We start from the raw sequence: 26384 nt of genomic DNA on the forward strand, positions 1-26384 counted from the left end.
GACCCACTTTAGTTAACTTCTGTTATTTCTTGACTACCTCCTCCCACCCATACCTCATAACTTGTGTTATGTCCTAGTATCAACTCAGGTCCGGTGCACACTATCCATGATCTGCTAGGCATTTTCTTCTCTCTTTTTATATGAAGCCTGCAATCTTCATTTAGACTTGAAACTTGCTATAGTTTATGCCTTCTTATGCTTTTATTTAAAAAATTCAGATTTTTTTAAGTTGCACTGAATTAAAGCATCAACTAAATTAACAAATGTAATAAAAAGGAAATTCACAGTGATCATTACAATACAACATTTAGTGCCTTCAGTTTAGGGCTGCAACCAACAACCCCATTTTTAATTGATTAGTTGGTTGATTATAGTTTCAATTAATCAGGGAATTAAAAAAATGCAATGTTTGTACAAACCGGCAAGTATTTTATACAAAAATTAAAGAGTAAATATTCCTTGCACAATGCTCTCCTTCATAACAAAAGTATGCCCAAAAATTTTAGTTGACAAAGAAGTGCATAGAAAAAAGGCTTGTTGCTACAGTGTAAGATCTAACATAACACAATTGACGGATGTGGATGACAAAAGTAAACATCAAGGAATATGTATGCTTATATAATTGCTTTCCCTTTCCATTTATTTCCTGAGAAGTGACTTAATCTATTAATTAACTTCCTAAAGCGTCAGGAAAAGTGTGCTGCTGTGTGAACTGTTTACACACGTGCTTTACCCGGCGTCTGACTTGCTTGCACTGGACAGCTGTCAGACGAGTAAAAGGGGAAAATATACAAAATATGAGGTCAAGCAACTGCTGTCAAGGTGAAATTAAAACATACTAGTTCCTACTTGATGTTTCTACATTTCAAGATGGATAAGTTCGCAAATTCACCAATGCTTTTCAATGGGAAATTGTAAAATTTTAAAACATACAGCACAACCTATTCAAGATATCTATATGAAAACTGAAATGTTTTGACAAATTTGAAGAAACATGCCACATCTCAATTAAACTGGCCTCTGGGGGCCACCCAAGTTCTTTCATGAGGACAGACAGAGAAGCTTTTGCAATAGGAGCTTCATGCTATTAGAATGCACCTAACAAGACAACTAATAGATTACAAAATGCATTGGCAGCTATTTTCTTTTGCAATTAACAACAACAACTTCTTCTTTCGGCTGCTCCCGTTAGGAGCTGCCACAGCGGATCATCTTCTTCCATATCTTTCTGTCCTCTGCATCTTGTTCTGTTACACCCATCCAATTTCTGCCAGCACCCTGTTGGCTAACAGTACTGGTGGCGGTTGTTGTTAACCTGGGGCTCAACCGATCCGGTATGGAAATTTGTATTGTTGTCAGCATATTGATTTGGCCAAATTTTACACCAGATGGCCTTCCTGACGTAACCCCCCCCAATTTATCCGGGCTTGGGACCGGCACGAAGAAACACACTGGTTTGTGCATTCCCTTGTGGCTGGGTCAAGATTGATTAATTGTTATAGTCCTGATAACTTTGATGAACATTTTGATTTGGAATTGAATTAGGTTTAAATTTCTTCTGTGCCATTTTGATGATGGAAGCGCACCCACAGGAGACATTACATGTACTTTGTAACTGAAATGCTGAATTAACAGACTGAAACACTGAACTGACATTACATGAGGTGCCTGATTGGCCAAGGTTTAACAGTTTGTCTTTGTTTCAGCATTCTTATTTGATCTGGTTAAAGTACTGATTGCTTGATAAGAAATCCATTCAAACAGTAAATAATTATGCAAATTCAAAGAATGCTCTGAGTGCTTTTAAAGGATAACAATGAGGCATAGCACGGTATTAATATAATGGGTATGTTAATATATAAAAGACATCAAATTAGACAAATAACTTGTAAAGTTTTTTTTTTCCATTTGAGAATGACACAAGCTGCTTAAGCAGCTCTAGAGAAGCTCTGTAACAAAGAATTGAGCCAACAGGGGTGAAAGAGTATCTTAAAACTACTGCAGTTACAAGAGTCCAGGTTGAATACTTACGTAGTACTTCTGCCTATGCTTCTTATGGAGTATATGCTCCCACATAACCAAGAACATAAAGAATATGGTCAGTATGAATAGAATAGCATTTTCCACAATAATATAAGCTCTAAATCCATTGCTCCACTTGTAAAAGATGTAAAGACTAACACTATCTCAATTTACAGAAAATAGAGAAGGGAAGGGACACTACATCTTCTGCCTATGGTGAAGCAAGTTAGGGGTCTGTGGCTTTATAGGATTTTTAATAAAGAGTGTGGCGCAGACTTGGTTGATATGTGCTGCTGGAAAGCTATGAGGCCACAGGTTGTGCAATGGGTAAATTAGCCGATTGCTTGCTCAAATACAAATGCAATCAGCTCAGACATTCCCCATTGATGCTCCTTGGGATTGTTAGTGAAAACACATGTACCCACAAAACATAAGGGCTTTGGGTGTCCCAGCTGAGCTGGAAAGGAGGACCATGCTTGCTGACATCTCCACCCTGCTGCAGAGATCTGATGGGTGAGCAAGAGGGGAAAAAAAAAAAAAAAAAAAAAAAGATACACACTGATGCACTGAGACTCGCAGGAGTACAAAAGGAACCCAAGTCACGCATGTGCATGCAGTAATCCCGTGACAAGATTGTCTAAGGTAAACACAACGACTCAGAAGTGAGCAGGGGCACTGTCACTAACGGTATCCTTTTTTTCCCCCCACAGACCAGAGAAGGACACTCCTGAATGACTGATGTCCGGAGCAAGTCCCGCCCCTAACTTTTACTCCAGCATATAAGGCAGCGATCCAGGAAGGTGTCTGACTGCTGACCAGGACATGAGTCCATTAAATTCTACAAAGCCAAGAGAGATGAACCAAAACAGCTGTTGACTGATTTTGAATCAACATCTTTTTTGTTGTGCTTCACGCACCTGTTTTCCTTTACTTTTTATATATTTTTCACTATAATTAAACAAGGTTACCAGGATGGTACACCAACATTTCAACCTGCTACCACCTACTTCCTTGACGCCTGTCACAGTCACAGTTTTTATTCTTGATTTTACTGTTCATTTTGGATCTATTTATTTATTGACTGAAATAAACCCCAACAATAAGGGTAATTTGTTTATTGAATATCTGAACTGCACTTATTTATTGGACACTGCTTTGATGTAATAAAATACACTGAGCACTTTCTGTAACAACTTCTTGTTTTTGTCCTCACTGCACTAGTCCGTCATTGGTTCATGACTATCGATGGCCTGGGAAATGGTTAATGCCAAGGCTGTGGACACCCAGGGTATTGCACTGACCTCTAAGGAGCAAAAAAAGCATAGCTATGAAAAAGAAAATGAGTTAATGACTGCATTTAACATGTCTGGGTCATCACAAGTGATTTAGTCGGGCTTTCTCAATTGCAGAACAGGTTGCAAGAGGCTATGTAACCAATATGCTTTCTCTTTGATTATATTACTTTGTGCATGCAGAGAATCCCAATATTAAAAAATAGTGTGCTCAACTGTCATATTTGTGCATCATGTAGGCAGCAGTGCACCACTCACATGCAGTCTAAAATATGAAAAAAATATTAAAAACAGCACATATAGTTCCATACACATGTAATAGCTGAAATCAAGACAAATAATGGTAAAGCTTTCTCACCTTCAAGAAGTACTTGTACCTATCATTTCTATAACAAATACAAATAAACCTTCAATGCTTTAGTTACATAAGACATGTAACTGCACATTAGATTTTAGTTGAAGTGATTCTTAAATAATAACACCCGTTTCTGCAGGGATTTTGCAGCAATAACTATAGTACACAAAAACTAACAAAAGAGCTATATGATCTTTGCTGTTGAAACACAGACATTAGAATATAGAGAGTTAGATAGAGAACATGTTATTATATATACTATATACAGTACGGTGCAAAAGTTTTAGGGAGGTGTGAAAAAATGCTGTAAACAAAGAATGCTTTCAAAAATGGAAGTGTTAATCATTTATTTTCATCAATCAACAAAATGCAGTGAATGAACAAAAGAGAAATCTAAATCAAATCAATATTTGGTGTGACCACCCTTTGCCTTCAAAACAGCACCAATTCTTCTAGGTACACTTGCACACAGTTTTTGAAGGAACTCGGCTGGTAGGTTGTTTCAAACATCTTGGAGAACTAACCACAGATCTTCTGTGGATGTAGGCTTCCTCACATCCTTCTGTCTCTTCATGTAATCCCAGACACACTCGATGATGTTGAGATCAGGGCTCTGTGGGGGCCATACCATCACTTTCAGGACTTCTTGTTCTTCTTTACGCTGAAGATAGTTCTTAATGACTTTGGCTGAATGTTTATGGGTCGTTGTCCTGCTGCAGAATAAATTTGGGGCCAATCATACGCCTCCCTGATGGTATTGCATGATGGATAAGTATCTGCCTGTATTTCTCAGCATTGAAAACACCATTAATCCTGACCAAACCTCCACTCCATTTGCAGAAATGCAGCCCCAATGGTTCAAGGAACCTCCACCATGCTTCACTGTTGCCTGCAGACACTCATTATTGTACCGCTCTCCAGCCCTTTGACGAACAAACTGCCTTCTGCTACAGCCAAATATTTCAAATTTTGACTCATCAGTCCAGAGTACCTGCTGCCATTTTTCTGCACCCTAGTTCCTATGTTTTCGTGCATACTTGAGTCGCTTGGCCTTGTTTCCACGGCGGAGGTATGGCTTTTTGGCTGCAACTCTACCATGAAGACCACTTCTGGCCAGACTTCTCCGGACAGTAGATGGGTGTACCTGGGTCCCACTGGTTTCTGCCAGTTCTGAGCTGATGGTACTGCTGGACATCTTCCGATTTCAAAGGGTAATAAGCTTGATGTGTCTTTCATCTGCTGCACTAAGTTTCCTTGGCTGACCACTGTGTCTACGATCCTCAACGTTGCCCGTTTCTTTGTGCTTCTTCAAAAGAGCTTGAATGGCACATCTTGAAACCCCAGTCTGCTTTGAAATCTTTGTCTGGGAGAGACCTTGCTGATGCAGTATAACGACCTTGTGTCTTGTTGCTGTGCTCAATCTTGCCATGACATGAAACGGTCTTCCACAACCTCACCTTGGTAGCAGAGTTTGGCTGTTCCTCACCCAGTTTTAAGCCTCCTACACAGCTGTTTCTGTTTCAGTTCATGACTGTGTTTCAACCTACGTGTGACATTGATGACCATTAGCACCTGTTTGGTATAATTGGTTGATCATACACCCGACTATAATCCTACAAAATCCCTGACTTTGTGCAAGTGTACCTATAAGAATTGATGCTGGTTTGAAGGCAAAAGGTAGTAACACCAAATATTGATTTGATTTAGATTTTTCTTTTGTTCGCTCACTTTGCATTTTGTAAATTGATAACAATAAACAATCATTATTTATATTTCTGAAAGCATTCTTTGTTTACAGCATTTTTTCACACCTGCCTAAAACTTTTGCACAGTACTGAATATATATTTTATATATATTATTAATAATAATATATATAATGCAAAGTTGACTGACTGACTGACTGATATCAACAAAAACACGATTTACTAAAAAAGTACATTTTGATACAGCAGTATTTAGGGGGGAAAAACTCACCCACAATAGAAAAAAATGAATTCCCCAAATCTTAAAAATGCCTTGATGGATTTGATTGAAATTTGGTAACATAGTAGAAAAAACAAAATTAGCTGACACATGATTTTTAATTTGTTGATTTTCGTCATTAATAATGCTCTAGCAAGTCAGACATTCCAAAGCAACGTGTCTCCTGTTTTGCCACAGCACAATCTCACAGAGAAATGTGATGTGCCAGTTTATGCAAATGAAGGCCATCTGCAATTGAAACAAAGTGAAAGGAGCAATGTTTGGTAAATCTCAAAGAAGACATATTTAGCAAGTGCTTGCTAGGTGCTGTAGCTGTGAGTGTAGTTACATAGTCAATATTGTGCAAGTGATCCAGAAAGAGAGGTATTTAATTAGTGCCGAGAAAGTTAATGTGTTAAAGCATTAGAGATCATTTTAAAGTCATGTTATTATTTCTTTCATCGCATTAATTCTTGCATTATCGCATGCTTTAAATCTGATACCCCAATTGGAAGATTTTAATAGAGGCCTACAGTATTCCTTCCTGGATCCAAACAATGTGAGAGTTTCACTCATGACAATCCTAGAATTTACCTCTAAAAACTAAAACATTCAGTTTGCGTCTCATGGGGAAGCTGATGGTGGGGAAAAGCAAAGAAACAGTACTACTTGATTTGTTTCATTTAAAAAAAATGTCAGATGGCTCAAAGGATAAGGATATTGTAATTTGCAATATTTGTGCAGCCCAATTCAAACACCGAAGGGACAGTACTTTGTTATCCTATCTATCAATTGAAAGCCAAACATGCCAGTGCAAAAACAGATCGTTTGACTGTAAATTTACGACAAGCTACAATTCATGAATAGTTAAATCGACCCAAGTCTAGTGCTAAGGTGAATGTACTAACAAAATAAATAGCAAAATGGATTGATTGTGATTGTAGACCTTTGAGCATTGTTGAGGATGAAGGCTTTCTCAACATAATTAGACTGGCAAGCTCTGACATTTCATATACATTGCAGTTGCGTCAGACAAGTGCTTTGCGGATTGAGGATTTTCATAAGCATCAAAGAATCAATAAAGAAGGAGCAACTTAGAAGTTCAAAGGCAGTGGCATTGACGGGTGACTACTGGACATTATTTAGCAAAACTATTTTGGTATAATTGGTCACTACGTACAGTATACAGTTTGTGGATCTTTAATTAATTTGCAGAGGAATGTGCTAAACATTTTTAATGCAGCATTGTGGTGGGAAATGCATGGAAAAATGGAAGGAAATGTTATGGTATGAGGATGCTTTGATGATGGTAAAATGAGAGACTTACAAATAGAGCAAGAAATAATGAATTAGAAAGGTTACCACTTCATTTTAAAATGTCTTGACATTTCTTGTGAATAGAACAGTTTTATAACATTGTAAATGTACTGAATGTCACATCTGATCAATTTAATACTACCTTGGTGTCAGTTTTTTTAAAAAACTAAGACACTTCTAAGCAGTTTCAAACTTTTGAATGCTATTGTTTGCATGTATATCGCATGAATTACCTGCTTTCCTTACAGATATGTGACAGATCTGGGGGAGAAAAGCATACATCCTGCTCAATGATTTTGCCTGCCCTGTGTCGTCGTCTGTGTGTGATTAAGTTGTCAGATGATGATCCAGGCTATGTGATCAGATTTAAGGAAAACTTCACTACTGACCAGTAAAACAGAAAAAAGTTGTCCTGGCTGAAAATATCAATATCACTTGACCCACGGTTCAAAGACCTAAAATGCCTTGCACAATCAGACGTTTGGGGAGTTGTATTTTGCGATCTTTCCCTTAAACTTAACCAGACAGCAGATATCACAACATCTAAAAGGAAAAGGTCCCCCCTGGCCAGTGCATCTGACACAGATGATAACACAGATGAAATTGCTAACACATCTTTGAATCATTATAAAGCAGAGCCCATTCTTCAGATAGAGCACTGTCCATTGCAGTGGTGGGAAAAGCATTCAAGTACTTATGAGGATTTACCACATCTCAACCAAAAATACTTGGCATCTCCTGCCTCAATTGTTCCATGTGAGAGGCATTTCTCATTGTCCGATCATACCATTAGATTAAAAAAGGGCTGCACTCTGCTGAAAGTATGAACATGCTTGTCTGTCTAAGCAACTGGCTCAGTAACAATAGAATTACTTAAGTTTATATTTTTGGCAAATTCAGATTTTTTTTTTAAAGTGTAATTATTACACCTGAATTGATAATTGATTTATTGCAGCGGATTTGTTATAACTTTTTTTAAAGGAACTGAACTGTTACTGTTTCAGTTTCCTTAAATTTGATTGAAAATGATTGGGCAGTTTTGTCATAGTCCAACACAAGAACACACAGTTCTTAGTCAAATAAGCTAATTTTATTAATAATTTAAAATTTATTTAAATTGCAAAATTATTGTTTTATTGAAGTCTAGCACATTAAAATGAGAATTTTGCCAACTGTCAACTGCACTTTCATTTTTCTATTTGTTTTTTTTTTTTTAACATTTTATTGATTTTATTAAAATCAAATAACAATCCATACAAGAAACTCAAGTTTAACAAAACTAGGTTCGGAACAAATCAACCCCCACCCATAAGAAAGAGATCTAGGCCAGCAGAGTAAAACTTTAATAACAGTAAAAATATGCAAATAAATAAATGAAAAAGAGGGGAGAGAATCTGCTTCCTCAATTTAAATGCTTATTCTAAAATGTTATTGATTAGATCCTGCCAAGTTTTGAAAAAGTTTTGTACAAATCCTCTAAATGAGAATTTTGATTTTTTTCCAATTTCAACTAATATAGAACATCAATTACCCACTGACTTAAAAGAGGTGGGTTAGGATTCTTCCAGTTGACCAAGAGAAGTCTATGTGCCAATAGTGAGTAAAAGCAATTACAGTTTGTTTGACCTTCTCCACTTTAAGCCCATCTGGAAGTGCACCAAATACAGCTGTACATGGGTTAGGAGGGCTTGTGACTCCAAGGCTGTCTAAAAAGCATTTAAAGATTTTGGTCCAAAATGAGGTTAATTTGGTGCACGCCCAAAATATATGGACCAATGAGGCTGGAACTTGATTGCAACGTTCGCTGGTTGGATCTTGCCCTGGAAACATTTTGGACAATTTTAAATGAGACAGATGCGCTCGATATATATCGTATATGCTCATGTGTAAGTCCCAGACCCTGACTTATACGCCCGTTCAAAAATGTGACTTTTTTTTTTTTTTACATCTTCTTGCCTTCTCCAATCTCGCAGCAGTTTCTCAGACGCATCGAATTTTGTTGCAGCAGCACAGTTACCAATTATTTTCGCTACTTTAACGACTTAATTTAAAAACAGCTTCATATTTTCTTCAGATCGAACGCTCCATCATAGGTATGGGATGCTCTTATGATAAAGATGTATGAGGGTGTGAGATCCAAAAAACACAAATCAGTGTAAATGTTGCTTCAGGAATAGCTCAGGTATTACCGTGTGGTCACGTTGACACAATAGAGCGAGAGAGAGAGAGAGGCTAGGAGCACATGCTGATACAGCGCATTGCCACACCCACATAGAAAAAAAAAAGGGCATGTGCTCCGTGGTTACTCTCTCAGGTGAGCGTTAGCATATTATAATCCCTTGTACCAACATTATAAAATACCAGAAATTATACTGTAAAATCAAGTCCTGACTTATCCATGAATAATTTTAAGTTGAATAATTGTATGCTTTGCGCATATGGAGCTGTGCATTGCTACCTTCCACTCATTTTCTGAGATGTTGAGTGAGAGATTCTTTTCCCACCGTACTCTGGGATCTTTGAAAGGGAGAGACTTTAAAATGTTTTTATATATTATGGAAATGCTGTCCTGAGTCCTCAAGACATGTTCAATGTTTTTTCCAGAATAGAGGTAAGTGGGAGGTGAGGAAAATTGGGCAGGTTTTGCTTAACAAAGTTTCTAATTTGAAGGTAGTGAAAGAAATGTGTTACTGGAAAGTTTAATACATTGGTTCCATATTCTGAGTGAGTGAAGCACAATTGGGTTGTTAGTATATTGGCGATGACTTGTACTTATTGGGGTACAATGCAAGGAATATAAAAGTAGTACTGCAGGATTTTATTTCTATTGTGGACCAAGCCCATCTGTTCTTCTATTTGTGTCAGTGTCCAGGTTTTTATAGCTTGTATATTTGCCTTCCAGTAATAAAACTGAAAGTTAGGTAGAGCTATGCCACCTTCTGCCTTTGTATTGTCGCCCTATTGATTCATGGATGTTTTGAATTCCAAATAAATGAGGTTATGATTTAATCTAGTTTCTTAAAAAATGATTTATTGATGTATATTAGATAGATAGATAGAATGTTTTGAAATAGAAAAAGAAATTTAGGAAGAATATTCTTCTTGACAATGTTAATTCTTCCAGCTAGAGTGAGATGGAGGGTAGACCATCTATGCAAGTCTTGTTTAATTTTTTCCATGCAGACAGCAAAATTTTGTTGATAAAGAGCTTTATGTTTATTTGTGATGTTTACTCCTAGGTACTTAAACTGATCTGTGATGATAAAAGGGAAGGTGTCCATTCTAATACTGTGTGCTTGTGAATTCACTGGAAAGAGCACACTTTTGTTCAAATTAATTCTGAGACCAGAGATCTTTTGAAATTCTGTTAGTGCTGTTAGGACTGCAGGCACAGTATTTTGTGGATCAGATATATACAGTACCATATCATCTGCATATAGAGAAATTTTCTGTTCAAGTCCTCTGATAATCCCCTTTATCTCATTAGCATTTTGACACTGAACTGCCAGTTGCTCAATGGCAACTGCAAAAAGGAATGGTGACAAGAGACATCCTCGTCTAGTACCACGTTCTAATTTGAAGTAGTCTGAATTAATGCTGTTAATCCAAACTGAAGCTTCTGGACTGGTATACAGTAGTTTGATCCATGAATAAATGTTCAGGCCAAACCCAATTTTCTTCAATATGGTGAAAAGGTAGTTCCATTCAACCATATCAAATGCTTTTTCTGCATCCAACGATATCATCATCTCTGGGGTGTTAGACTTTGTAGAAGCTAAGTGTCTGCCTTTAATAAATCCAGTTTGGTCTTGTGATATTACCGAAGGAAGCACTTTCTCAATTCTTTTAGCTAGGACTTTGGGGAGTATCTTAACATCATTATTGAAAAGTGAGATTGGTCTGTATGATGCACATTGTAACAAGTCCTTGTTTTGCTTAGGAAAGGCAGTAACTAAAGCTTGGCAAAAAGTTTGAGGTAGAATTTTATTGTCTCTAGCTTCTGTAAATGTTGCTAATAAAAGGGGAGCTAGCCTAATTGAAATTATTTTATAAAGTACAGCAGGATGGCAATCAGGGCCTGCCACTTTCCCACTCTGAAGTGAGTTTACAGCATCTAGTAATTCTGATAGTGCAAAAGGTTTATCCAATTCCTCTGCACTGAAAGTATCTAGTTGTGGTATCTGTAATGCATCCAGGAATGCATTAGATTGCGTCTTCTCTTCTTTAAACTCAGTAAACTATAAGGACTTATAGTAGTCTCTAAATGTTTGCATTATATTTTTATGGTCAATGATTTTGTGAACTTCCTGTTTGTGGATTTGTTGAGCTAAGATCTTATTAGCTTTCTGTCTGTGTTCATAGTAATGATGTCTTGAATTAAAAAATGAATAGTTGCGATTTTTTAGTTGTCAAGAGGTTTAATTCTGAATGAAGAGCCTGTCTTTTCCTATGAAGTGCTTCATTTGGACACCTGGCATGTTCTTGATCTATTCTAGTAATTTCACTGATTAGCTCTGATAACTTCTTGGTTTACAATTCATTTTTGTGGGAAAGATATGAGATTATCTGTCCTCTTAAGAAAGAATTTTCCCAGAGTATTCCTGCAGAAAACTCAAGAGGATGTATTTGTCTCTAAAAAAATTGATTTGCTTGGATATAAATTCTGTACAGTTCTTGTCTGCTAATAAAAGTGGGTTAAGATGCCAGCTGCGAGATACTGTAAGTATGTGGGGCATAGTGATTTTAGCTCCATGATCAAAGGTGTGTTTAATCGCAGGCAAGAAATTGTTATCTATAAAAAAAAATAATCACTTCTTGAGTAGCAGTGATGCACTGGTAAGCAGAAGGAATATGCTCTTGAGTTTGGTTTTAGAAACCTCCCAGGGGTCTGATAAGTTGTGATAAGTTACAAACAGTGTAATTGTTTTTGCAGTGTTAGATGTCATCGCCTCTATTTGTAATAAATTTCTACACTGAATATACAAAAAATTATACTATATGCTATGATACAGATTACACTATAGAATAAACTAGAAAACTAGAACATAATCTTTTGCTTTGCACCCTCGCCCACTATAACCTATTGTCTATGGGGATGAAGAGAAAGCTTTAGATTCGTCTAAAATTTTGATCTCCAGTTTTCAATGAATCTTAATTTTTTAGGGTCCCCTAACACTAAAAACATCAATATCTCAATGATGGGTGCATGTCTGTCCATGTGTTACAGTTTCTTGAGGACAGTCTAGAGCCACAGCAGCTGCATGGAAAAATACCAAACTCAAAACTTACGCCTGTTATGAGATGACAATGTGCTGATTAGTTTTTGAGCCAAAGAGAAAAAGGTACTCTAGAGGAACCCTCAAATACTGTAATTCTGCAATTAATTATGAATTGTTCTTGTCAGTTACTATTGTAATGACCTATTTCATGATCAGCATCAGAGTGGTAAATAAGTAATGAAATGTTACAGAATAGTTCGGGTAACATGGTTCCTGAAGTTCATGTCTGAATTTTTTCAATGGTATTACAAAATGATTGCATTTGCAATTGATCGCATGGTTAATCACCAAGGTTTGCAATTAATTGCACAATTACTCGGCAATGAGTGCGATTAATGAAAATTTTAAAAACTGTTTCCCAGCCCTATATTTAAAACCGATTGTTTCCCAGCCCTATATTTAATATATACAGTACTAACCCCTCATCCCCTTCTTATCTGCAACACTGAGTAAATGCCAAAGTGTGGATTACAATTCTCATCAGCCAGTGTCTCAGTCCTGATGATTTCATCAACGCTCACAAAGTTGAAATAAGAGCTTCAATAAACGTTCATTTGATCAAAGATTGCAACTTCAGAATGTTTTTTTTTTTTTCTGCTCAGCCAATTCAGGATAATAAGTTCATTGTCTCTCTGGATTACAGAATTTCGCTTAGAGAAGTGTTTCTCCACCTGTGTGACCACAGGACCTAACTTGGCCTTTTAAGATGAGCCACTGACAGCAGAGGTTTACCTCTTTGTGAGCTGACGCAATTAGGAGAGTGCATGTGGAAGGGTCCTCCTTGCTGAAACAAGAGCAGTTAAACAGGGAAAAATAACGTGCAGCGAAACAGGGGTGTGTCACATATGACAATTAATCTGAAATAAACTGATGAGATTTTTAATCAGTACATAGCCTTGTGTTTTTAAAAAAACCCAACACTGCTATCCACTTGCATTTCATCATCAAGTTTAAAATACCAATCAACGATCAGCATTAACACTAGAATTACCAGAGCCTACGAAAAAACTCGTATATCCGGCCCACCTTAAATCGCTTCTTAAATCCGTTCACACCTCTCCGCCAGCATCCTTTGTCCTCTAAATGTGCTGATAAAAGACAAGCTGCCAGCAGCCGGCTATTCCATCCCCCCACCGACTTAGAACGTGAGCAAAGTTTTCCCAGCTCACGCCTTGATTGATTATGTGGGAGTGAAGTGGAGTTTTACAGTGGAAATAAGAGATCATTATTCTAAAGTAATCTGTGTAAACACATTGTTAAAACAGAAACTTTTTCATATTTTAGTAATAAATGTTACAAAATGTAGTAGGCATAAACTATAGAATATATAAAGCCCGAGTTCCAAAGATCAAATAAACACTTTCACAAAAGCTTCAAGAATGATTCAACAGCTTCCGTGGCGTAGCGCGTTAAGATTTGCCTCTTAGCGCAAAGCAGCTTTTCCTTGCCTCACAGACCTGAGTTCGATTCCCCACTGGGGATGAAGCGTTGCTTTTTTTTTTCTTTTCTTTTTAACCTCAAACGGACATAAAATTTATACATTGGTATGCACTGTCAGTTACTGAGATCGTTATATTTTCATGTGGGATGCTCCTTTTCAAATATTTTTTTAACAATTGAGACTGCAATTAACAGGAACAACTGTCCTTATAACTTATTTTTAAGATCCATAACACACAGACAGACAGAGCACTGCGTAATAGAGAGACAGACAGGCAGAGAAGTCACTAGATATATAAATAAACAGGGAAGCCATGTGTACTGAAAGAAAAAAAGAACAACATGTGCGTTCACAATGCAATACCAGTAATCACCAACAAGAATGGAGAAGAAATCATCGACCATAATAAAATAATGCACACATTTAGAGATTACTATAAGTCTTTATATTCCACTGAGCCCAAAGAAGACAACACGCAATCTAATGCATTTCTGGATAATTCACAAATACCACAAATAGATGCTTTAAGTGCTGAGGAACTAGATAAACCTCTAATGCTAACAGAATTACTAGACGCTATAAAGTCACTACAAAGCGGGAAATCATCAGGCCCTGATGGTTACCCCGTAGAGTTTTATAAGAAATTCTCCACTCAGCTAGCTCCACTCTTATTGGTAACATTTACAGAAGCTAAAGACCACCAAATACTACCTCAAACATTTCGACAAGCATTAATCACCGTCTTTCCTAAACAAAATAAGGACTTGTTACAATGTGCATCATATAGACCAATTTCACTCCTGAATAATGATGTTAAGATACTCTCAAAAATCCTAGCTAGAAGGATGGAGAAAGTGCTGCCCTCGGTAATATCACAAGATCAAACTGGATTTATTAAAGGCCGACATCTATCTTCAAATCTCCGACGCTTGTTTAATGTTATATATTCACCAGCAAAATCAAACACCCCAGAGATATTACTATCATTAAGACGCAGAAAAGGCATTTGACATGATCGAATGGAATTACCTTTTCACTGCATTGGAGAAATTTGGGTTTGGCCCGAATATTTGTGCTTGGATTAAACTACTGTATACCAGTCCAGAAGCTTCAGTTTGTATTAATAAAATTTGCTCAGACTACTTTAAACTAGAACGTGGTACCAGACAAGGATGTCCCTTGTCGCCACTGTTGTTTGCAATCGCTATTGAACCACTGGCGGTTCACTGCCGAAATTCTCATCAGATAAAGGGGATTGTCAGAGAAGGACTGGAACAGAAAATTTCTTTATATGCAGATGATATGGTCTTATATATATCGGACCCAGAAAACACTGTCCCTGCTGTTTTAACAGCACTAACAGAATTTCAAAAGATATCTGGTCTTAGAATTAATCTGAATAAAAGTATACTCTTTCCAGTGAACTCACAAGCATATAATAATAAATTAGACACCCTACCTTTTACCATAGCAGATCAGTTTAAATACCTAGGGGTAAATATCACAAGTAAACATAAAGCTCTTTATCAACAAAATTTTGGCGTCTGTATGGAAAAAATTAAGCAAGACTTGCATAGATGGTCAACCCTTCATCTCACTCTAGCCGGAAGAATTAACATCGTTAAGATGAATATCCTTCCTAAACTTCTCTTTTTATTTCAAAACATTTCAATATATATCAATAAATCGTTTTTTAAACAGTTAGATTCAATAATAACCTCATTCATTTGGAACTCAAAACACCCACGTATCCAAAGAGCGACCCTACAAAGACCTCAGGCAGAAGGTGGCATGGCTTTACCTAATTTTCAGTTTTATTACTGGGCAGCAAACATACAAGCCATAAAAACCTGGACACAAATAAATGCACATACACAGGCTTGGTCTGCAATAGAAGTAAAATCCTGTAGTACTTCTTTATATTCCCTGCTCTGCTCTCCAATAAATGAAAGTTATCGCAAATATACTAATAACCCAATTGTGCTTTACTCACTCAGAATATGGAACCAAATTAGGAAGCATTTTAAGATGGAAAATCTTTTATCAGTGGCACCTCTGCAAGGGAACCACCTCTTTCAACCTTCGCAAGTATATCCAGTTTTTAATACCTGGAAAAGTTTTGGGATTAAAATGCTCAGAGATCTTTATATAGACAACATATTTACATCTTTTGAACAATTACGTTCAAAATTTAACCTCCCAGCTACACATTTCTTTTACTATCTTCAAATTAGAAATTTTGTTAAACAGAAATTGCCCGATTTCCCCCACCTTGCACCCTCCACAATGCTGGAAAAAATACTGCTCAATTCCGAGGAAACAAACACTATTTCCGCAATATATAAAATCTTATTAGAGTCCCTACCTTTCAAAGATCCAAGAGGACATTGGGAAGAAGATCTCTTAATCAATATATCAGAAAAGGAGTGGAAGGTAGCAAAGCAGAGAATTCACTCGAGTTCTATATGCGCAAAGCATAGAATTATTCAACTAAAAATTATATATCGAGCTCATCTGTCTCGCTTAAAACTGTCCAAAATGTTTCCAGGCCAGGATCCAACCTGCGAGCGCTGCAACCAAGCTCCTGCCTCACTGGGTCACATGTTCTGGGCCTGCACCAAACTAACATCATTTTGGACAAAAATTTTTAAGTGCCTCTCAGACAGCCTTAGTATCACAATCCCTCCTAACCCACTAACAGCTGTGTTTGGTGTCCTTCCAGATGGACTTGAATTGGAGAAGGACAAACAAACGGTGATTGCATTCACTACACTCTTGGCACGCAGACTTATTTTGTTAAATTGGAAGAATCCTAATTCTCCTCTTATAAGTCAGTGGGAAACTGATGTTTTATATTATTTGAAATTGGAAAAAATCAAATTTTCAGTTAGAGGATCTGTACAAAATTTTTTCAAAACTTGGCAGGATTTAATCAATATTATTTTAGAATAAGAGAATTAACTATTATTGCATTTAACTCCCTTCTCCATCTCTTATTTATATAGATATTTACTTCTCCCCTTCTTTTGTCTAATGTTGCCTTATTAAAAAGCTTAAAGCAATTTTCCTTTAGCTAAGCTCTCCTTCTCAGGGGTGGGGTTTGATTTGTCTTCAAATTTGTTGGGTTATAAATTGATCTGTTTGTATGGAATGATTACAATGAAAATTAATAAAATAAAAATATAAAAAAAAAAGAAACGTAGTTTGTTACACAGTAATTCTGGTACAACCGATTAACCAATGCCGTTATGCAACGGAGGTCCAGTAGTGAAGCCAAGTAACATAGCTCGTCACATATCAAACTCAGTAAGGATAGTCACTAAGAATTAAAAAATGGTACAACTAGGACAATGGACAGATTAAAATGTCCCTCCAAAACAGATGAACAGGCAAGAACGATGTTTATCACCAACACTACCAAAAAGCTAATGCTGACTTTAAAACAGCTTCAGAAACATATCTGACCATTGCCTGCATATTAAATAAATTAATTAATTCTATGTTTAGTGTATAGCTGGCACAGCTCATCACCCAAAGAACACAGAACTTCTAGTTCAAGCCAGGTGATAGCAGCTTTATGCTACAAGGCTGCTTCTCTTCAGAGGGGACAAGTGCTTCAGTTAGGACAAAGAGAATAATTCAGCTGAATTTACACTACCACTCTGATGCGACCTGAGAAAACATATGGGGATCCATGAAAGGTTTCCCTGCATCATAAGTCATAAAATATGACCAGCACATACATTATATGTCCTGTGAATGTCCATGCACATGCCAAGGCCACATTAGATCATGTAGTAGAAACACCACAGACACTAGGTTGGATTACTTCACCAATTCCAATTTTTTAACAAAGACCTGGTAGTGTAAATGTGGCCAAAATGGCACAACAATTAATACCACATATTTTGGCATTAAACCTGCAATCCTTTGCCAGAAGTCTAAACTTAAAGCAGAATTTTCCATTTCATCACTTAAAAATTCCACAGTACATAACCAAATCAACAAAAAAAAGATCAACGTCCTGCAATGGCCCAGTCAATATATGGATCCTTAATCCTATAAAAAATATGAGTCAACTCACCTCAAGAGGACTGTTCACAGGAGATCCCCTTGCAATTTGACTGACCTTGAACTCTTCTGGAAAGAAGAGTGGGATAAAATTACAAAATCTAGGTGTGCTAAGTTGATAGAGACTTATGCAAAGAGACTACCTTCTGTAGTTATACAGTAAGCATGCCTTATGGAAAAATGGCATTGAAAGTTTTCTGCTTTCATTTTTTTTTTGCTAGAAAAAGATCCACAGTTGAAGTCAGAAATTTACACGATTTTATTTAAGTTATCTGCTTTGTGCAGGGCAAAAGTCATTTTTTTCTAACAATGTTCACAGACAGATTATTTGACAATTCTAGTGGGTCAGAAGTTTACATATATTTTGTTAACTGTGTCTTTAAATAGCTTGAAAAATTCCAGAAAATCATGTGAAGCCTTTAACCAATTAGACAATTAGCTTCTGATAGCCAATTAACCTAACTGGAGTCAAAATGTGGATTTATGTTAAGGCCTACCATCAAACTCACTGCCTCTTTACTTGACATAATGGGAAAATCAAAATAAATTAGCCAAGTCCCCAGAAAAAAAAAATAATTGTGGGCAACCACAAATCTGGTTCATCCTTGGGAACAATTTCCAAACGCCTTAAGGTTCCACATTCATTTGTACAAACAGTACTACACAAGCATAAACACCATGAGACCACACAGCTGTCATACCGCTCAGGAAGGAGACGCACTCTGTCTCCTAGAGAAGAATGTACTCTGGCACAAAAAGTGCAATTCAATCCCAGAACAACAACAAAGGATTTTGTGAAGATGCTGGAGGAAACAGGTAGACAAGTATCTATATCCACAGTGAAAAGAGTCCTATATTGACATAACCTGAATGGCTGCTCAGCAAGGCACAAGCCACTGCTCCAAAGCTGGCGTAAAAAAAAGCCAGACTGCAGTTTGTAATGGCACAAGGGGTCAAAGACCTTACTTTCTGGAGAAATCTCCTCTGGTCTGATGAATCCAAAATTGAACTGTTTGGCAACAATGACCACCATTACGTTTGTAGGAAAAAGGGTGAAGCTTGCAAGCCAAAGAACACCATCTCAACTGTCAAGTATAGGGGTGGGGGCATCATATTGTGGGGGTGCTTTGCTACAGGAAGGACTGGTGCATTTATGAAATAGATGGTATCATGAGGAAGGAAAATTATGTAGATATACTGAAGTAACATCTTAAGACCTCAGGAAAGAAGTTGAAGCTCAGTCACAAATGGGTTTTCCAATTGGACAATGACCCCAAGTAAACCTCCAAAGTTGTGGCAAAATGACAGAGGACAACAAAGTCAAGGTAATGCAGCGGCCATCATAAAGCCCTGACCTCAATCCGTTTGAAAATCTGTGGGCAGACTTGAAAAAGCATGTGCGAGCAAGGAGGCCTACAAACCTGTCCCAGTTATACCAGTTTTGTCTGGAGGAACAGGTCTAAAATCTAGCAACTTATTGTAAGAAGTTTATGGAAGGCTACCCAAAACCTACCTGTGAACATTGTTGGAAAAAAATACTTTTTCCCTGCACAAAGCAGAGGTCTTAAACAATATGGCAAATTTATAGTTTGTTAAAATCTACAGAGGGTTTATAAAGTAAGAGTATTAAGGAATTCACCCTAAGTTTATGTAAACGTCTGACTTTAACTGTATTTGTTTTTTACTTAAATATTGTTGGTTACAAGATATAAATACAACCAAAAAAAAAAAACCTGACCAGTTTTGTCTTTTGGGTTTAACAAAAACTATAATTTGACTAATAAGCATGCAGACATCTGATATCCATATATAATGACATATACACTATGGGTGGATAGACAGATGGATAGAGATACTACATATCTATCCATCAAAATTTCTAAGTCCTCCTGAGTACTGTCATCAACTCAAACTCTATCAAGTCCTTAGTCTGTGGTCTACTGCATCTAAAAACCCATTTTGCATAAGAAAACAAGTTTAGCACAAAACATAACCAATCCAAACAAAAAAGGGAATCCTTAAAAAATAAAAAAAGATTTCTCAGTGTAACAATGCTTCAAGTACCATCTTGTCATTTGCATGATAGCACAAGCTAAACTCAGTTGATAATCACAACTTCACCACAGCCTTCTCATCCACATAGGTCCACAAATATTGGAGAAACCAGCAAGCCAGAAACTCATAGGTAGTCCAATGACAAAGCCAGCGGAAATATGTATAATTTTACAGAAAAGGTAGCATTACACACCACATCTTACAATTTAGAATTGTTCTAAACATATAAATTGAGTTGCTGTCGAAGTCCATATGTGATAAAACAATTCTAAATCTGATTAGATGGTTCAAAAGCTTATCTGTGATGATTAAATAAGGCCATATGTGAGTAAAGGAAGGAATCTGAGGAGAGTGGCTCTAGGTACAAAATAACTTTATCCAGACTGTGTTTATATTATAATTAACAAGTGATGTGTTCAATTGTGGCACTATGTGATTTTGTCTCAGCAGTAAGGTAATAAATGTGGTACTTATAGGTAACAGCAGAGTAGAAAAGGTTCATTAAGCTCTTGTCAGAATAGAGCTAGCAATTCATGAAGAACCCAATCAAACATTGATGCGGTACTTGTTTTCATGGGTGCAAGTGCTTTACACAGTATGGTAATTCATACCATTTTTAAACATTCCTATTTGTCTGTGTTTTCTTGTAATCTACATGCTTCCCTAAGAATAATTAATGAATTAAAAAGCAATAAATAAATAATGAATACTTATATGAATATGCTGCCATTTGGTATCTGTGGATTAGACCATCCTGACTTTACAATTCCTACATACTCATAGCTAGAATGAAAGTGGTTGGCTGCAATATTGAGTTTGGCCACAAAGTCTTGTGAATTTTAGATACTTTCAGAATGAAAAGGTTACATGACTGCTTCATCAAGTTGCTTAGGAGAAAAAGTTATCTAAACAGAATTCTTTAACGCTTTTTCCCCCTTCCTGGTAACCATCTTACATTTTGCATTTTGATATGTTTTATGCTTTAAGGACATGAATGGGTATACATGTTTTTGTTATAATCTTTATTAGATTTTATGTACATAAACCAAATTTAATACTTTTCTCACTCTTCAAAAACTAAACATGCATTTACATACTATACTTGAATTTGCCTTGTTAATAAAAATTATAAAAATTAACAGACCTAAAATCCCAAAATTCAATTATACTGCAGGTAAAAAAAAGACTTGTAAGATTAAAGCGTTCTCAATCCTGCTTATTAACAAGCTTCAGCTATCCACTTTCAAACTTGCAGTGTAGCTGATGCTAAAGCAAGTACGATCCAAGATGAAGTAGCAGACTATTATAATTTAGACTCAAACACATTCACAGTGGGTCACTTTAGAGTCTCCAATAACTTAACAAGAGTATCTTCAAGAGGAAAACTCACTTGGACTCAGTGAGAAAGTGAAAACTTACACAGACAATGACTGGGCCACTACTTTAGTACAGTCTCACTGAACTATGAGTCAGCAGTGCTAACAATTGCACCACCATATTCCACAGTTATTAATAAGTCTGCTGTTCAATTGTGATACAACTTCAAGATTATTTATCTATTTCTATAATATATCTGACTCTAATTTAAAGCTTTTAATATAAAGATGTATTTCTCGTCTTAAATATTCTGTTTGTTGTCTCGTTTATGAAAATGTTTACTGTACATGGCTGGCTTATGTGTTTATTTTGCTTAATTCCTGAAACAGTCATGCTCCTTATAATAAACAGACAAGCACATTGATTCAAACCACTAGCTCACTCACTTATTTGATCAGGGTTTCATTCCATTGTCTCTTCAAATGCATTTTCTCTTTCCGTTCACTTCACTTATCACAATTGTACATTCTGGCCACTCCAATTTTATCAACTAATCTACAGAAACTAACTTCTTTCATTTCTTGATAAATATAAATGTGCACACAACATTGGGCTCTTAGAGGAAAAAATGTAATTTCTTTTGTGTATATTACTATCATATGCATTTAAAGTATCCACAGAAAAATATATCCAAGCAGTTATCACCTTTGAATAGGGGTCAGGAAAGTTGAACTCATTGAGGCAATGCTCCCTTGTGTCTAGAAGGCTCCGCACCGTTAAAGACCCATAAGCACTGAGAGAAAGAAAAAAGAAGTTCAAAACACTGACACCTTGATGTCCCAAGCCCATATACTGCATACTTGCTGGAAAAAAGTCTTGGTGTATAAGCCTATCTTTCCTGTACTAATATCAAATTAGAGCCCATTTTATCAAGCATTCTGTCATTTTTTTATTCATAAATATGCAAACTAAAATGAAAAGCTAAACATGAAAAAGAATGTATCCTTTACTAGTAATAAATCAATTTAGACAGAAATGATGATGATAAAATACATTAATGATCCATTTTAATCCAAATAAGATCAACAAATGCTGAGTCATTAAAAAACAGCTAAAAGTAGCTATACAGGCTTGTGTGGCACCTGCAATGTGCCCTCCCACCTCCTTGGCAAAACGGGTCTCTGCTAAACAAATTTTATACAATGTGCACTGTTCTGCTGCATACTGTATTAGTGTACAAGCAGCAGGTGGAAGGAGATAACAGCTACGTTGACTTTCTACAAGAAGTGAGACATCCATTAAGCATAAACCCTCATCAGTCCCTTTCATACTGTCTCTACTTTGTACTGAAACATTACATGCAGGAATAAAAACAGAAGCCTTTCTAGTTTTATTTTGCGTGAATTTTTTCAGTGTGAATTAATTATGGGGTAAACTGCATAACAACCAATTTATTTTCATTTTGAGTTTATATTTTTGTTCAGCGGGTGAAATGAGCATCCTAAAACCAATTATAGGTATTGAAAAACAAGACCCATTCAATTTGAAATAACATTGGTAATATAATATCATGGCTGCCTTTCTAGATGTGAAATATATAGCCATACTAGCAAAATACCCACACTTCACAGCAGAGAAGTAGCTTGTTAAAGAAATTATGAGAAAGAAAAGGAAACATTTTAAAAATAACGTAACATGATTGTCAATGTAATTGTTGTCTCTGTTATGAGTGTTGCTGTCATCAAGGATTTGATTATCATTATTTCTTTCAATCAGGTTCGTATTTGGAGGAAGTGTTGTGTTCAATTTACATTCTGCGTTTGTCAACCGTTGTAAAGATACAACAGGTTTCATTGATAACTTTGTGTCCACGTTGTCAAGAGTTGAAACATTCATAAACATCGAAGTGTCTACTACTCATATCGCTACCCATGAATATAAGATGTTTAACAGGTATTCCTATTTCTGGTTGTTCAAAGGTGTAAAATATTTCCCCTTTTCTATACACTTGAAAGCGACAATGAAACAATTCCATGGCAGCTATCAGTTCACATGCAGAACCATAGGTTTAGCGCTTAAGCATTTTACTGCTTTAGTGGTCCTGTGTAGTATGTCTCCTGTACCGTCATCAGTCCACTCCTTGAACCTGTCCCAGTCATTCAGTACATAAGACACAATGCCTCTGCAGATATCAAGGCTGAGACTGATATGGCCATGCAATAAGTAAGAGAGAGAATGGAAGAGGCAGGCACAATCTCGGGGCATGGAAACCACTGGGTATGGGGGGTCTGTGAAATTGTGATCGACAGTGATCTCCGGACTAGACATGTTATTCGGGGTAAACTTGCAACTGTTGAGAAAGAAAGTGCGAAGGAAGGCGAGAAGCGGTGAGCAGGGAATGAAAAGTGTAAGTCAGCACCAGGAAGACATATGTGAGCAAGTAAGGAAGCCCAACAATGACAGCTTTGAAGCGGTGGAGTAAAACAAAAGGCAACAGTAACGAGGAGGGAGACTTGAGGAAGTAAGGAAACCCAACAATGTTAGCCTTGAAGTGGTGGAGTAAACGAAAAGGCAGGAGTCACCAGCAAGAAGACGTGAAGCAAGGCCAACAATAACAGGCTTGAAGCGTTGGAGTAAATAAAAAGGCAGGAGTCACCAGCAGGAAGACGTGAAGGAAGGCGAACAATAACAGGCTTGAAGCATTGGATTAAAGAAGAAGGGAGCAGTGAGCACGAAGAACAGCTGAGGAAAGTAAGGAAGCGAGTGAGGAGGCACATGAGCGCAAGATGTCGTTAATGTATATAGGCAGGGAGCCAACCACGTGGTAGGTGTGTGGACAGCGGCCATGCATCTCTGCTATGAAATAAATCCTCTGTTAACAGAAATAAGGAATGAAACTGCCAAAAGGAGAGGTCAGTTCTGAAAGTTCCTTACAGCATTATGGTGAGAACCGCCAAAAAGAAGACATTATTTTCGAAAGTTCGTTACGGGTTACGGCACGAAATGAAACATACTTAACGTTTGTAATTACAGTGTAAAGGATGAGCATGGAAAATATGGGCTTCCTACATACTGTATATTGGAAGTCACAGAAATAGTGAGGAGGGGTCTCCCCTATCTATATATAGAGTTTAGGGGGTACACCCATTTCCCTCCCTCGGGTGTTGCAATAGGACATGAAACATACCTAACTTTTGTAAGTACACTGCGAGGAATGAGCACGTGAAATTTCAGTTTCCCACCTATATGGAAAGTGGGAGAATTAGTGATGATTCAGTGAGGGCTTTGCCTTTTATATGTATAGAAAATTATTTTGTACACATAGGTTAGTAATAAGATAATAAAAATGTCAATGAAATAAAAATCTGCGATTTTATAATACCAAATTTTTAAAGGAAAATAATAGGTAAATGGTTGGAAAAAATACCATTTGAGCAGTTTCTTTTTGTCATAGTTATTCATTAAACTATAACATTTTAGAAAGAAAAAATGTTTCATTTGCTAATATTTCTTATTATTATGACAGAAAATACTAATGTTTTGGACTCTATATAAAACTATATATATATATATATATATATATATATATATATAAAACATATATATATAAAACATATATATATATATATATATATATATATATATAAAAAACATTTATATATATAAATAATATATGTAATACTAAATACATATAAACATACAGTATATGTGTATGTGGTGCTGATCCTCAATTTTTAAGGTGATTTGAGGACATATCGAGAAATATCAAATATAGTATCTTGGTTCAAAATAACTGCGGTATCAATTTAGTCCTATCTGCAGTCAGTTTAATTGTCTTAGACATGCCCACTCTTACCTGCAAGAATCAAAGTTTGTCAATAGTTAAAACTCAGTTAATTGCCTCTCTCTGATAGTGATAAGGATAATAAAGCATAGCACTGCAAATAATATAATTTTCTCAACCATGCTGTTATATTAGAAGAATCATTTTAACTATGGCTTAATAGGAAACATTAATAAAATTACCATCTGCTATTTTTGAATGAAATATACTGTGTATATTAATGTTTAATGTTTTATTGAACTACACAACCACTAGTTGAACAATTAACAATCAAGTTTATATTCTTTAAAACCTTAAAACACTTACAAGGGCTGTTGCCGCAGTGTCTTCAATTTGTGTTGATATTTCTGGCTGAATTTCTCAGCTCTTTCCTTGGCATCTGTAAGGTCTGGCTGGCTGGCAACTGCACGACTCACCACCTTACAAAGAAAAAAATTCAGACTGAATAAAAAAAAAAACAAAAAAAAAACCAGCCAGGTACTGCAACTCAAATGCATAGTGAATTACCCTGATGTTGCACTGCAAAACTTAATCAAAAAATAAATATTTTTTAACAAAACCACATGTGCAACTATTAATCGGCACCCCTGCATTTAGTACTTTGTACAACCTTCCACTTCCAGGAAAATATCATCAAGTCTTCTCCTATAATATTTAGCAAGGTTGGAGAATACAGAGCAGGTATCTGAGACCATTCATCTTTACAAATTTTCTCCAAGTCATCCAGGGTCCTAGGTCCTCTCTCATGCACTCTCCTCTTCAGTTCACCCCACAGGTTTCCAATGGGGTTTAGGTCTGGGGACTGAGATGGCCACGGCAGAAGCTTGATTTTCTGTTCCTTTAATCATTTTTACATTGACTTGGTCAAATGTGTTCCAAACAACAACCCAGTTTTAAGATGATAAATTACAAACTAAAGGCAAATTAATAATTATGCAGCAACCACAATGGATAGAAGTTGATGTGATACAATACGTTTGTGATGGCTTATAGTTCAAACACACACAGAGCGGCACTCTGAGGTTAGTCTGGTTGAAGCCAAGGTCAAATGAACATAAAATGCTGTGCTGCAGGACTGCACTATTGTTGACCGAAGCACCATAGTGAAATTTTTTTGAATAGACAGAGTGAAACCTGCTGAAATTCACTGAAATGATGTTGCTTCAGTAAGTTAAAAAAGAATGACTCAGCAAAAAGTTTATGAATGGGTAAAATGGTGTAGAGCGGGAAGAACAAGTATAAACAATGTAGCTCGAGCTGGCCAGCCATCAACATCAGATGCGCACCCAAGGTCACATCGACATGGCGAATACTTTCATCACAGAAGACTGATGGATTACGTCGTCCTATGTTGCTGCACATTTGGATATCACCTATTACCTGCACATGCCATAGTGCATGATGACTTGGGGTACCATAAAGATTATG

General features: G+C 36.6%; 1 protein-coding gene across 2 annotated transcripts in view; it reads right to left on the reverse strand.

Annotated features, from left to right (window-relative positions):
• The window catches only part of pank4 (pantothenate kinase 4 (inactive)), a 130168-nt gene that overhangs the window by 19076 nt on the left and 84708 nt on the right, over positions 1–26384 (reverse strand). For both annotated transcript variants that reach the window (XM_028807423.2, XM_028807422.2), the window contains exons 11-12: positions 25263–25375; positions 21818–21905 (exon numbers count right to left, since the gene is read on the reverse strand). In XM_028807423.2, coding sequence (XP_028663256.1) covers positions 21818–21905; positions 25263–25375 — 201 coding nt within the window. The remainder of the gene's footprint in view (positions 1–21817; positions 21906–25262; positions 25376–26384) is intronic.

The sequence above is a fragment of the Erpetoichthys calabaricus genome, chromosome 8 (assembly GCF_900747795.2).
Source record: "Erpetoichthys calabaricus chromosome 8, fErpCal1.3, whole genome shotgun sequence".
Lineage (NCBI taxonomy): Eukaryota > Metazoa > Chordata > Cladistia > Polypteriformes > Polypteridae > Erpetoichthys > Erpetoichthys calabaricus.